The sequence below is a fragment of the Temnothorax longispinosus genome, chromosome 1 (assembly GCF_030848805.1).
Source record: "Temnothorax longispinosus isolate EJ_2023e chromosome 1, Tlon_JGU_v1, whole genome shotgun sequence".
NCBI lineage: Eukaryota > Metazoa > Arthropoda > Insecta > Hymenoptera > Formicidae > Temnothorax > Temnothorax longispinosus.
The window spans coordinates 25,699,490-25,712,804 of record NC_092358.1 but is presented as its reverse complement, the minus strand read 5'-3'; the positions used below and the strand labels follow the sequence as shown (position 1 = coordinate 25,712,804).

General features: G+C 37.4%; 2 protein-coding genes across 13 annotated transcripts; one reads left to right on the top strand and one right to left on the bottom strand.

Annotated features, from left to right (window-relative positions):
• Positions 1-267: 267 nt before the first annotated feature.
• On the bottom strand, positions 268-2,633 carry Spag (RNA polymerase II-associated protein spaghetti). The gene is made up of 8 exons (XM_071791276.1): positions 2,438-2,633; positions 2,107-2,229; positions 1,785-2,029; positions 1,493-1,700; positions 1,169-1,426; positions 804-1,088; positions 549-741; positions 268-461 (listed from the first exon to the last, which is right to left on the bottom strand). The coding sequence occupies exons 1-8, from the start codon at positions 2,579-2,581 to the stop codon at positions 373-375; spliced, it is 1,545 nt and encodes a 514-aa protein (XP_071647377.1). The 5' UTR covers positions 2,582-2,633; the 3' UTR covers positions 268-372.
• A 1,001-nt stretch (positions 2,634-3,634) lies between these two features.
• LOC139820624 (bestrophin-4) lies at positions 3,635-13,252 on the top strand. 12 transcript variants are annotated; one of them, XM_071791058.1, is made up of 10 exons: positions 3,635-4,636; positions 4,696-4,786; positions 8,518-8,747; positions 9,062-9,196; positions 9,396-9,562; positions 9,631-9,788; positions 10,667-10,996; positions 11,080-11,231; positions 11,439-11,573; positions 11,987-13,252. In XM_071791058.1, exons 3-10 carry the CDS (start codon positions 8,545-8,547, stop codon positions 12,879-12,881), a joined length of 2,175 nt encoding a protein of 724 aa, XP_071647159.1. In that variant the 5' UTR covers positions 3,635-4,636; positions 4,696-4,786; positions 8,518-8,544; the 3' UTR covers positions 12,882-13,252. The 12 variants fall into 12 exon arrangements, with proteins under 12 accessions (XP_071647159.1, XP_071647151.1, XP_071647146.1 ...); XM_071791092.1 differs by having other exon boundaries at positions 3,636-4,636; positions 8,518-8,796; XM_071791050.1 differs by lacking the exon at positions 4,696-4,786.
• Positions 13,253-13,315: the final 63 nt, after the last annotated feature.

The window sequence follows — 13,315 nt, the reverse complement described above, 5'->3', positions numbered from 1 at the left end:
TTACGTAGCTTAGAAGAAAATTTCCTGTATAAACAATTTTATAGGTATACGTAATTTTTTATTTATTAATTATATAACACTTGAATATAAGTATAATATCTATACAATATGTATAATATCTATACATTTCTTGTAAATATTATTTATTATTTACACGTATATGTTAAAATATAGGTGAAATTTTTATAAATCTTGTATCATACATAATTTTTTTTCGGAACTCTGTGATCATAAAATGATAAAATATGAATAAATATTTGAACACAATTTAATGAAAAAACGATTTATTTTCATTTGTCCGAAATATAACCGTCCATTACAATACTCGAGATTACCTTTATCGTATGCAAAACTTTTTTTTATTAGAATGTCTTAAATCTCATATTTATTCTGTAAGTCTGTAACTTCTTTCTCAGGTATCTTCTCAGACGTATTACAATACGAAAACATAAGATTCAGATCTAAAAATATTTTAAACCCCATATTAAAATATTTTAAACCATATATTTTAAATTAATCGTAAAAAAAAATTCAATTGTTATACCCACCTTGCTTTTCTGAATTAGTGATGAACATAATAAATGCTCTAAACCTTTTAACATTACTGAGATCTTTTAAATACGAGAATATAGGTTCATTGCGTTTCATAAATTCTGTTTTCAGTGTCATTAAGATATCGCTAAAAATATCACTTTCCATTGAATCTCGAAATATTTTTGGCAGGCTGCCTAATGGTATTTGCTGAAAGAAATAAAAAATTGAATATAGCTTGTACTCTTTGTGTGCAAAAAATTGTTACTTACCTTTAGATATCTGTATCGAAAATCGAATGAGGTATATTTTCTCCAATTTAATAAAAACTGCACTGCATTTTTCGGGATAGGAGGCATTTCTTTAAAACTTTCAATAAAATTTTCTTTCGGTTTACATGTTGCAACGTTTTCCATTTGTTTTGTAATATTACCAGGATGTACGCATGATAATTCTACGTGTTGATTTTTACTACATGTTGCTTTAATTTCCTCTTCGAATGATTTAAAAGGTTTGCTTAAATCAGCCACCTGTACAGGTATTCTCTTCAATGGCTCCTAATTAAAATAAAAGATTTAGCTGTATTGTTACGCATATTTATACATTATATCTAGAAAATATATTAGCGCAGATTTACCTTTGAACGTAGATGAGGAGGTTTGTCAATAGGCTCCACAATTTCAACATTATCCTTTTCGGGAAGCCAATCTGGAATGCGTCGGTCTTTCTTCGATTCTGTTACACTTGTTGCACTTCCGGTTGTTGGTTTTACAGTATTATCTACATTTGCGCTACTCTTTTTATTTGTATCCTTCTTAGTGTCTATTACTTTATCATCTTTCTTTTCATGATCAGACACAACAGCTGTACGTACGTCTTTTACAAACATAAATGACTAAAAGAAGATATAAGTATAATTTATAAATATCAATTTAACCCAATAATAATAAAGAATACATACCTTTCCACTTCCAAACTTCTTAAGTTGACTAAGCAAGATCTCGGTTTCTTTACTACAAGGTTCCAGCTCTGTAATCTTCTGTATGTCATCCATTGCCTCTTTGTATTGCTTCAATCCTAGTCTGGCCGTCACTCGTCTGTGATAAGCCTTCACATAAGTCTTGTCCAGTTGTATCGCGGACGAGCAGTCTGCTTCCGCCGAATACAAGCTGCAACATAGTAATATTTAGTAGCTGTTACATGTAGATAATAGAATTAATCTGTTTATTGTACTCTTAAAATGTAAAATTTACTTCTCTTGCTTCAAATAGCAAAGCGCACGGTTAGCATAAAAGATAGCGTCATAAGGAAAAATTTTTATCGCCTCGCTGTACGAAGCGATTGCTTTGTCCCATTTCTTTTGTTTCACGAAATCATTGCCTTGCTGCTTGTACTCTATCGCTTTGCTGTGGTTATTTTCCAATTCTTCCTTGGATAAGATTTCCTCAAACGACTCGTCCGATTGTTCCGCATTGTCTACTTCCTTGCACGCTTTGTTCTGTATAATTTGTTATAAATATATTTCAAGTCTTGAGAGTAGAACTAGTATAACTTAATGTAAATAACACCGCTTACAATGTCAAATTTATCCCACGACGTGTAGTCATACGATTTTATTCGTTTAGAATTTGTAGAAGTTTTCATTTCTTTTACCTCACATTTCTTTTTATTTTTGCTTCTGACAGGCGGTATAATTTGCTGAAATGTGTAATATATCTTACTATTTAACAAGTTAAAATAGTTAAATCGTAAAAATCATAAATAGCCAATGTTTGAGCCAAAATAGCATAATTTTTCACATATAAAATTAATATTTAAATCTTTCTCTCAAAAATCATAAATCAATAAACTCGCATTATTATTTATTCCCCAACATTATTTATTACTTCTCTATTTGCGAAAATACCTGGCCAATGCGTTCATTCAGTATCTCTTGCTCCTTGCGTTTCATTTGCTCCTCCCAATTTTTCAAGTCTAGCAATTCGCTCTGCAGATCCTCTGAATTATCCCGCACCTGTTTTTGCATCAATATAGAATTGTCAAGAGCCATGGTAAAAAGAAACTCACGAAATAGCAATAGCGTCTCGTATTGCGTTTCGCTCTCGCTCGCCGACAACGACAGAAATGTTAGGTTAGAATTATTTCTCACAAACGGAATATGATGCTGTCAAATATCTCAGGTTATCTTCAGAAGATATAAATCGTCATTTACATTATCGACACGCTTACGTTTTAATTTTTATTTGTGAATTTAGAGTTGTGTTGCGAGATAACGCCACTGTTCACTCATTTCTCTTGCAATAGACTACTGCAGCATTGTAGAAAGTGTTGCATTCTTATAGGCGAAACTGTTCGATAAATTATATTAGAAAAGATTCAGAAAAATTACATGCACACTTACAAAAAATATCTATAAAAATTAAAACATTATTAATAAAAATATGAAAATTGAAATATATATTAAAGGTATTATTTAAATAATAAAGATAGATTGAAATTTATAAAATCCACATAACTGACTTGAATAAGGAATAAAAGTGTTTTTATGTTACATCTTATTAAAACGCTTTACTCAGAATTCAGTAACATTTTCACAACTGCAAAAGCTTCTCGATGTGTGAAATCATTATAGAATCGCTTCTTACTGCAGACAACATACACGGAGAGTCTAAGATATATTGCAATCGCAAAGACATCTGAAAAATGTTCTATGTCGTTAAATTTAATTAAACTAATGAAGTTAAAATAAAATACTACTTTGTGTTAAAATAATTAAATTTGGACACACATGGAGTTAAAAATAACAAAATGTTATTTAACTTAAGGTATCGATTTAAATTTCATCCTTTAATATTTAACAGCGGATACCCTCGGCATCCCTCCTCGCGGGATGTCGGGGGGGAAGGGGGGGTGACTTCGCACCTTCGCGGGTGCGACCGGGCGCGGTGGCACGCGCGATCTACGGACGCTGAGCTTGACATTCGGCCCTTTTTAGATCTTGGGCAACTGCCATCGCGCCCAGCTGCAGAATGTTTAATATCCCGCCGACCGCGCGACTTAGCCGCGCGACTTATACATTAGTCCCTCGATTCACTCGCGGCTCGCGGCTCGCGGCCACCAGTTCGCCGCCGACGAGCGCCGAGTGCGCACCCGCGACGTGATGCCTCCTCTCTAATCTCTCTTGGTCCCTCACGAGTCGCGGACGTCGCGGTGGCCCCCTTTATTTCCTCGCGATCTTCAGCAGAACCGCAATTCTCGCGATCCTCGTAATCGATCTCCCGCACAAAGCTGAATTCGCTCCGACACAATCCGTCTCGATTCCGTAGCGTCCTCAAATCTCGGGAAGATCTCGAGGGGGACGTCGGAATTTTTTTGAAGAACTCTGAATAGCCGCAGTGCTTGAGAAGCGACGACTCTACGAGTCGCAAAAAGATTTTGAAATTGCAAATAAAAGAAAGCACGTGGACTCGAAACACTGACAGTTACAAGTAGAATATCAAGACAGAAGAAATTTTTCATCAGAATCGATATAAAATTGCCCACACATCTGTCATTTTGATATTTATCAGACGTTAAGAATTTAAAAAAGCAATTTTTTGTGATTTGTGAAAGCTACGTATGTACATTTAATAACTGCCAGTTTTTACATCCATTTTCGGAGCGGTGCTAAAGTCATTTGCGAAACAGTAAAATTTTAGAAGAAGATTGCCGATAGTCTCTATTTGATTAATTTAATCTCGAAGAGTGGAGTAAACATTCAATTTTACTCCAAAGTGTTCCCAAACAGAGGAAACAAAATTGAGAATTAAGTTGCATTAAATAACGCGAAAGAGCCGCGAACGTCGATATTTATTATCGTTGACCGCTAACGAAGAGACTCCAGAGTTTCCAGATTGATTCTTCAAATTAACTCGCCACTCCAGCCAGTTGATTTCGTGAATCACACAGCCGGAAGGGACTCCGTTGACTCGCGTGTATCAATCAAATTCTCTTCGACGATTCGACGCGACGACGCGGAAACGGTGAGCGTATAGTGTGCCCGAGTGAAAAATGGTTTTGCGCGAAAAGAAGGAAGATAACAAGTGCGCTAGTTATGGTTGACAAAGTATGTTACACGGTGAGTATGTCACAAACTGTCGTGTCATAAATATTGTTTTTTCTCAGTGCATTATTCTTTGCACGACACCGAAAGAATAAAGATCGTGGCGACGTCGAGGCGCGCTTCTTCGAAAGTTGCATACGAAGTTCGGATGAGGTAAAGGCCCGGCAAGATCGGAGGTCGGAATGCGGATTTACGCGGGGAGACATCAGAGAGAAGGAAAATTTGTTTATTGATATAATTTATGTGCCGCTTCTCCGCGAAGCTATAAATATTTAACAAGGATGTTTTCTTCGTGCATTTATCATCCGTCCGTCACCACTTAACGTCCGCACGTGATGTCTGATTTTACAATCGCAATTAAGCTATCGTACATACAAGTAAATGCGATTGATTCACTAATTAATAATTCTACGGTACATTGTTAGAAAATGATTATAATAATTTTCAAAAAGTAAGTCTGAGGATAATTGTTTTTATGTTACTAAGTATTTTTCCTCTTGCTATTAGATGCTGCTTTATAATATTTTAATAATAAAATTTTTGAGTATTTTATATAATATTTTATATAATATAACGATAGAATTTATAACTGATAATTTATGTCCATGTGTTCATTAAAGCGAGTCTAGACACGACCTTGGCCGATATTCAAAATTTTATTTTACCTAGCTACTTATGGCTACGTGTAAGACTGAATAATTTACTGTTTAATTAAATTAAATCTTTAGCTTTGCGATGACGGTGTTTGATATTTGAAAAATAATTTGAGTGCGAATATCGAGTTGTTTGTTATTTAATAAATATAATAATCAAAATATATATTAATCCTATAATCCCATACTATCATTGACACTTTGAATATAATTAGTATTTCATGCTATGATTTTATCAATTAAAATAAATGATTAAAAACATGGCTGACGACTTTCTTGTATAAAGCTAAATATATTCATGTTTTTTTTTTAAATATGATTAAAAGGAGTACGTTATTAAGTTTTTTGTACTTAATGCAATAACATTTGTATGTGAATTGTATGTTGCTTATTTTATGAAATTTTTCTTAAAGACATAATAATCGCAATAATAAAAAAAAACTACTTATTTTTAATAATTTTTAAGGTAACTCTTAAGAGATATTAACGCAGCACGTTGAAACCATTCGCAAAATTATTGTCCAAGTACTGAACACGACCTAAACTCAATCCCTATATATTGAAACATAATTGAAGAGGTACACCTTCCCTAGCGCGGAGGTGTGCTTCTAGAAGAAATACCAAATTCTGCATTTCGTCAAAGGCCGTGATTCTCTCGTCGCGGGTATTTTCAGTAAGGTCACGCGGAAATGTAGCGCGACGGTCAGACGATCCGTCAGACACAGCGACGACATCGAGTGTCGCACACGCGTGTTATTAACAGCGTCATTGCGCTCGCGACAGTTAACTGCACAAGCGATGTGACATAAGGATGAAAGCTTACTACACTGGGAATAAGGTATTCGTTCCGGGTGCATATGGATTCAAAGCGAATCGTCTTGCGTACTTTATGCAACAGCTGACCGATTCAGAGGTGCCAGGTGCCAGACGCGCCGATGGAGACGGTGATCTCGAGGGAGGTTAGGTTAGGTTGAAAGAGAGGTAGGTATGAAAGAGAGAAAAATATGCTTTCATATCTAAAATCGTCTATAATGAAACATTAAGCTGTTATGGAGAGTATTTTTAGATCCGCGTTAGCTTTTAATTTTAATAAGTTTATTTGAGTAAATGTAATTATAAATAATGCTTAAGATTGCAATCATTGTACAATGTTCCTGTTAAGCATCCTTTTTAAAAAAGCAGGATCTTTCTTCATATACTTGAAATCTCTCTCTCTCTCTCTCTCTCTCTTTCTCTTTCTCTTTCTTTCTTTCTCTCCCTCTCTCTCTCTCTCTCTCTCTCTCTCACGCGAGAAAGAAAAAGATAATCGTAAGAATTGCAGAGACGACATAGGCGGATCGTCTCTCACATGCTTGAAACATTTCAGAAGTCAAACAATAACAAGTGAAGTGCCAAGCACTTCTGGCTGAGTGAGCTTCGAGATGCATTCTCGAGGTGTCGATCGACAAAGTGCATGCTAAAGTGCGGCCGCAAAGGTCGCGCGCCCGGAAATCTCGTGCAAATAAGTGTGTTTACCCAGACACTTCGTGGTTACTTCGATATGCAAAAGTTATATTTACCATCGCATTACTGGCGCGATTCCCGAGAGACATTACAACTAGACATTATTTACGATGAGTTTCCGTGAGAGCGAAAGAGAGAGGAAAAAAAATTGCAGTCATGCCGGTATTCTCGGTTCTCGGGTTCGCTGTTTGGCAATGACGTCTCGCTTGTGACGCGAGCAACCGTTTTTAGCGTCATATCGGTGCAACCTGAAACTGTGCCGCTCATAACTATGACGAAATAAGCATTTAAAGCGCACATAAAGCGGGAATACGGATTCCCAAACCCAGTCGAACGAAGTGAAACTTAAGAAATCGATAAAAATGAAAAAAAAAAAAAGACGAACTCCTGGAATTAAATTAATCAATGTAGGAATTAAATGTTAACACAAATATAAATCGCATACCTTTTTTAAGTATTTAATTAGAGCTACGATATATATTTTTTATGCAATATGGAATTATAAAAAAAATATTTTTTGATTAAGTGTTTTAATTATTTAAATATTAAACCGTGGAAATCTGATAAAAAATGATTTTATCGATTGCCTTAGTTTACTTCACCGAGTTTTATCCTCATTGAGTCTTTTCTACCGCAAATTACGACGATTTTGATTATTTGCGCAACATGGGCATATAGACGGACAAATTTAGGCCTAGATCATTTCGTTTTTAGTCAGCACTTCGCGTTCCGCAGAATATTTCTGGCAAATGATGCGGATCACGCGTGCTGCGACGTGTCACACCTCACACACCGCGACGATTTTGCATCGCGAGACAAATCGCCGCTCTTGTCGAGTGGATCTCTCCTCTCTCGTTCTGTTCGGAAAGTTTGGCTCGGCGAACGATCGTAAACTGATTTTTAACTCTCGACAAGACTCAACAAGATTAAAACTGAAAGCGAGGAATAGACGCGCGTAACATCTTCGTGGAAAAGTTGAGGAACGTTTTACGATAAGACAATTTAAATGCCCATTGCCGCAAGTTGCGGTGACGAAATCTCGCCAGCACTGGATATAAAACAGCTTAAATAGTTTAACCATTGGCAAAAATTTGATATTTGCGTGGACGTCGTGCAATAAATATCGGCAGATTTGCATAACAATATTACTATCAATGTAATAATCTGTCTTTTGAGTAATTTTACTCATCAATTTGTAGGAAATTCTTAGCTATTTGATTTGATGTTACTATACTTGAAAATCGGTCCAACCCTTGTTTGGGTCGTGATAAAAAAAATTAGGAAATGGGATTACAGAATGTGAAAAATGTAGTAAAATGCTATATTTATGTTAACAGCCAACAGAAAAATCACTTCTCATGACAGGTATTTCGCGATGGCTCAAAATAGACACTATATCTATATTCTACACCAGAATACCCAGAATACGAGCCCATTTCGATGCAATAGCCCACCTTAAAATAGAGATTGCATAGGAGAAACGAAAAATAAAATTTCCAGATGCTAGGGTGTATTGAAACGAGATCTTATCTTGCGTACTATTCCTATTGTCTATTATTTCGCTTTATAGAAATTAAGTAGTATGGAACTATTTATTAATTAATAATTAACGCATTTATTAATCTATTATTAAAATAAAGTCGGATGTCAAAAATAGCGACATAAAATATTCCAAAGATTGAACACATGTCGCGGATTTGCAACTGCAGTACGATTTCCCCTCTCCAGGTACGACAAGCAAAAACTTCTGGAAGTATGAGTGACAACGTGCTCGCGAACGCGTCGTTCTCGAGAAGAAACTGGCACGGTGCTTCTGAATGGATAAAAGATGACGGTCTCTTATCAATACGAGGTCGCCAGTTCCACCAGCGGTGGATTCACCAGGCTCCTGCTTATGTGGCGCGGTTCCCTCTACAAGCTCATTTACAGGGAACTGCTGCTCTATCTGCTTCTCTTCGGTATTTTGTCCGCGCTCTATCGCCACGCCTTCACTGTCGCGCAAAAAAGGTGGACATCCCGGTGTCTTAAAGCTTATATAAATATATATAAATCTATAGAGAATAAATTATTCTGATATCTGATATTAATTTTATCTATCAAAAGTATTAGAATATATGTAAAAGTTTCACAAATATATGTAAAGTTTCTTCTAACGTTAACTAATTCGCGCATATGTTCGCACGTTTTCTGTTCTCTCTTGAAACGCTTCAATGTGACCAATTCTTTTTTGATCATCGAGGATTACTTATAACATACCTATAATGCGTTACAGAGAATTCGAGCAAGTTGTCATTTACTGCGACAGCTTGATCAAACTGATCCCGCTGAGTTTCGTGCTTGGATTTTATGTGTCCTACGTGGCGCAAAGATGGTGGAAGCAATACACAGCGATACCGTGGCCCGACAAGTGAGTTCGGATGCAGTTATCATATATAATGCACTGCAAATTTTTAATTAAATCTTCTTTTTAAAGATAGAAGAAATTATTTCTCTCTTTGTTTTTGAAAATAAAGCTTGGAAAATGGTTTCAAAAAAGCCCAAAATAAATACGACTCTCTTTCCGTAAACTTCTTTGTAAATTCTTCATTGTTTTTCTTCTTCCGCAGAGTGATGCATCTCGTGGCACTCTACGTCACTGGAAACGACGATTACAGTCGGATGCTGCGCAGAGCCCTGATGCGTTACTTAAACCTCTCGCTGATACTCGTGCTACGTTCCATAAGCTCGGCGGTGAAGAGACGATTTCCCACTCTCGATCACGTCGTTGATTCTGGTAAATCGCAGTATCGGCATCGCTAACGTCGTCCCGGTGGCAATTAAAAATTAACGAGCTTGTTGCAGGCTTCATGACCGCGCTGGAACTCCAGTTATATCAGTCGGTGCCAAGTAGCGAGTTTAACACCTATTGGATACCGTGCACATGGTTCATTAATCTCCTCAAGGAGGCACGCAAGACCCATCGGATATCCGATGCGCAAGGTTTAAAGCTAATAATGGAGGTGCAAATTAATTCCATGCGTTCTTCCCTTGACTTTTTCACTCGTTGCTTAAAACTTGACGGAGAAATTTTTCTTCGATCACGAATTACGAATCGAAAGAGCAATTCTTTATCCAACTGTGGACATTATTTTATATAAACATTGATAAAAATATAATGCTCTTTCAATGCTGTTAAAAAGAAAGAAACTAAAATCACGTAAAATTGCTTTCTTTATGTTATTTAGTTTTTTCTTAAAATTTGCAACAAAAATAGGAAATATTAATTTAAGTTATCATATTATTTTGAAGACATAACCGTCCGTATTGAGCATATAATTTTCGATTTTCTGTTCGTTTCTATCATGTTGGTTCGAAGCGCAAAGTACATGATACGATACGATTGTATACTGCGGTAACCAGAAAATCAATCGTACGGTTAGAGAAACGATTAGATTTTATGGGCAGCTGCTGTGACGGCACGTCAGTATACGGCGATTCGAAATACATCGTAAACCGTGTCGCAGTCTATCAACTACGTTTTTATTTTCCGCGATTAGGCACGCGTGTCACAAACGCATTATGCGCTCGCACGAATATCTTGATCAGGATTGCTGTTTCTTTTCTTCATGTGTTTCGAAATAAAAGCAACAAGCAGGATTCAATCTCGGTGTGTCAAAAACATACAATAAATTAATCAGTAAATATGACGTACAAGCAATTTAGAAAAGAAGAAGCAAATATGTTTTTTTCGTTTTGTATTTGTAGTCCGTTATATATCTCAGCATCGTTTATTTCGATATCACAATTAATTAAATCTTTTATACATGATTGCTTAAATAATATTTATTAATCGACGTAAAACTCCTCTCATGATCTATAAGATCAATCTCCTTTGTAGGAATTCAATGAGTTTCGGACGAAGTGTGGACTCTTGTGGAGCTACGACTGGGTGTCGATCCCTTTGGTGTACACTCAAGTGGTGACACTCGCCACTTACAGTTTCTTCGCGGTCACCCTGATCGGCCGACAATATATCGATGTCGCCGAGAGACAATATATCGAGAAGCAGCAATTCCAATTGAAGATAGACAAATACGTGCCCATCTTTACGATTCTGCAGTTCTTCTTCTTTATGGGGCTGTTGAAGGTAGCCGAACAGTTGATAAATCCTTTCGGTGACGACGATGAGGATTTCGAGCTGAACTGGCTGATCGATCGTCATACCAAGGTAGGAGCATGTCGATCAGTTGTCTAGAAAAAATATTTAGGGAAGACCACGCGTTCACACGTGTACTTATGCGCGTATATTAGGTATCGTACCTCGGAGTCGACACGCTGATGAACCGCTGTCCGCCGCTCGTCAAAGACATCTACTACGACTCCGAAAACGTGAGCCTGCCATATACGGAAGCGGCCGCAGCGTACAAGAAGAAGACCTATCGCGGTAGCGTAGCGAATATGACGTTAGTATCACGTACATCGCAATATTTGTTTCGAGCCAGAACGGATTAAAGTTACTTGATTTGAATTAATTTTGATTGCGCAGTTGTTTCTAAAGATCTCGAGGGAGATACAATTTTTCGTGAGATCTCTAACTGTTTCAAGTATGAAGACTTTGAATGCTATGTTTTGTGACAAATTGCGTTAGTTTTTTTCCTCGGTCTTTTCAGGGTACCCGAAGAAAAACAGATGATGTTCTTGCCCGGAATTTTGGAAGAGGAGGAAGAACGTACGACAATTCTGACACCTCGCACTTCCACCGTCAGTTTAGCGAACCCGAACGACAGTCCGATGAATGAAAGGCGGTAAGATTGTAATTGAGGTGTATTTTGATGTATCATAATTCTCATTTAGATTAGATAAATAAAGTGTAGTTGAAACTCTCTTCTATATAAAAATAGAATTAGGTAAATAACTGTAGTTACTTTGACGACAAAGAGTTATATTCTCGACGCACCCTTTCAACTTTCAACGTGTTTTTATTTCTTTGTCAAATTACAAATAGTATGTTTAAACATTTTAAATAAAAAAGACATAAAGTTACGTGAGTTACTTAAAAAAAGTCATATAAATTTACTTTTAACATATTTTTTTCTCGTGTAAGAAAACTAATACTTATATGTATATACGTAAGGCATTTCAAAGTTTCTTTTCGCCTATCTTGTTTCACTACCAAATCAAACAAGGAACTCTATTAAGTTAGACTCGTTTGTTTCAGCCAGATCAGCGGGTCCCCTTCAACATCTGCGAAGATGGCTCGCAATTGTTCCGAAACGGTTGTGCAGCTGGATGGTCAAGAGCAGCCACCGGCCGAAGTGCAGCAGCGACGGGTAATCGAGGCTGTACGGAAGTTCTCCTCCTTGAAGAGTTCGACATCTCGCGCCGGAAAGTCCTTTTTCACAGGTCTGACAAGACCGCCCAGATCGACGTTGCCTCCTTGGCCAAGCGCAACGAACATCTCGCGCCCCGTTCAGACCTCGTCGAATCCGACGCAAATTCCCACGTCGGCCATTGTCGAGGCCGGAGGCCTCTGGAGGAAGGACTCGTACGGTTGGAGGAAGAACCAGCATCGTCGGTCTTCCGTGGAGGATTCCGAAGGACGACCCAGCGTCTCGTCGCAGGGCGAGAAGAGCCAGGAAGGTGTCGTGAACTCGGCGTTCGCCGAGGAGAGGATAGCCGAGGTGCCGGACATCTGCGACTGCGATGACACTGAGGAAGGTGACGATGGCTCGTGGTCCAGGTCTTCACAAACGTACGGGCAGGTCGCCTGTCAGCAATCATTGACCCGAGAGACGATCGATATGTCCGTGATCAGCGGCGAACCGAGTAGTTCGAGGATCGACAGTTCTCCGAAGTACCTGATGACCAGTCGACCGAGAAACCGGTCGACAAGCGATTCCAGGAAAAAGGGTATTCAGTGGCGGTCGAGATTATCCGGCAGACCGTTGAAGTTCCGCAGAAGAACCACCGACAGTATACCTTCGGTGGCCAAGGTCCTGAGTCAGGCCTGGAGCTCGCCGAATCTGAGGAACTTGGAAGAGCAGGCGAAGACCGCGCAAATAAGTGTCACAGTTAATCCTCCTTGTAAGCAGGAAGAAGATTCTAAGTTATAAATAATTGTAATATATTTGGGCGATGTTTCTTTCTCTGTATCGAAATAGAGAGATGTAAACTTAACAATCTTAAAGAAATCTTACTAGCGAGATTCTTTTGTAGAAAAATTATATGTCTGCTGAACTATTTTCGATTACTATAATTATTCAAAAATTTATTTGAAGTAGTAATATAATTGACAACGTTATTCGTTGGTTTTTGACTAGCGACATAAAATGTTTTGCCTATATTGGTTTAATTTAATTATGACTGTGATTGTGAGCAAGTATCAGCGCGCACTTGTGGTCGTTATGTTTATGTAAATATTGTAAATATTATAATAAATATAAAATGTATCATTATAGAAATAAAACAATTATGTAATTATTTATTTTTGGAATAATTTATTGAGCATTGTCGACATATATTGTGTACACTATATTTAATTCTTAAA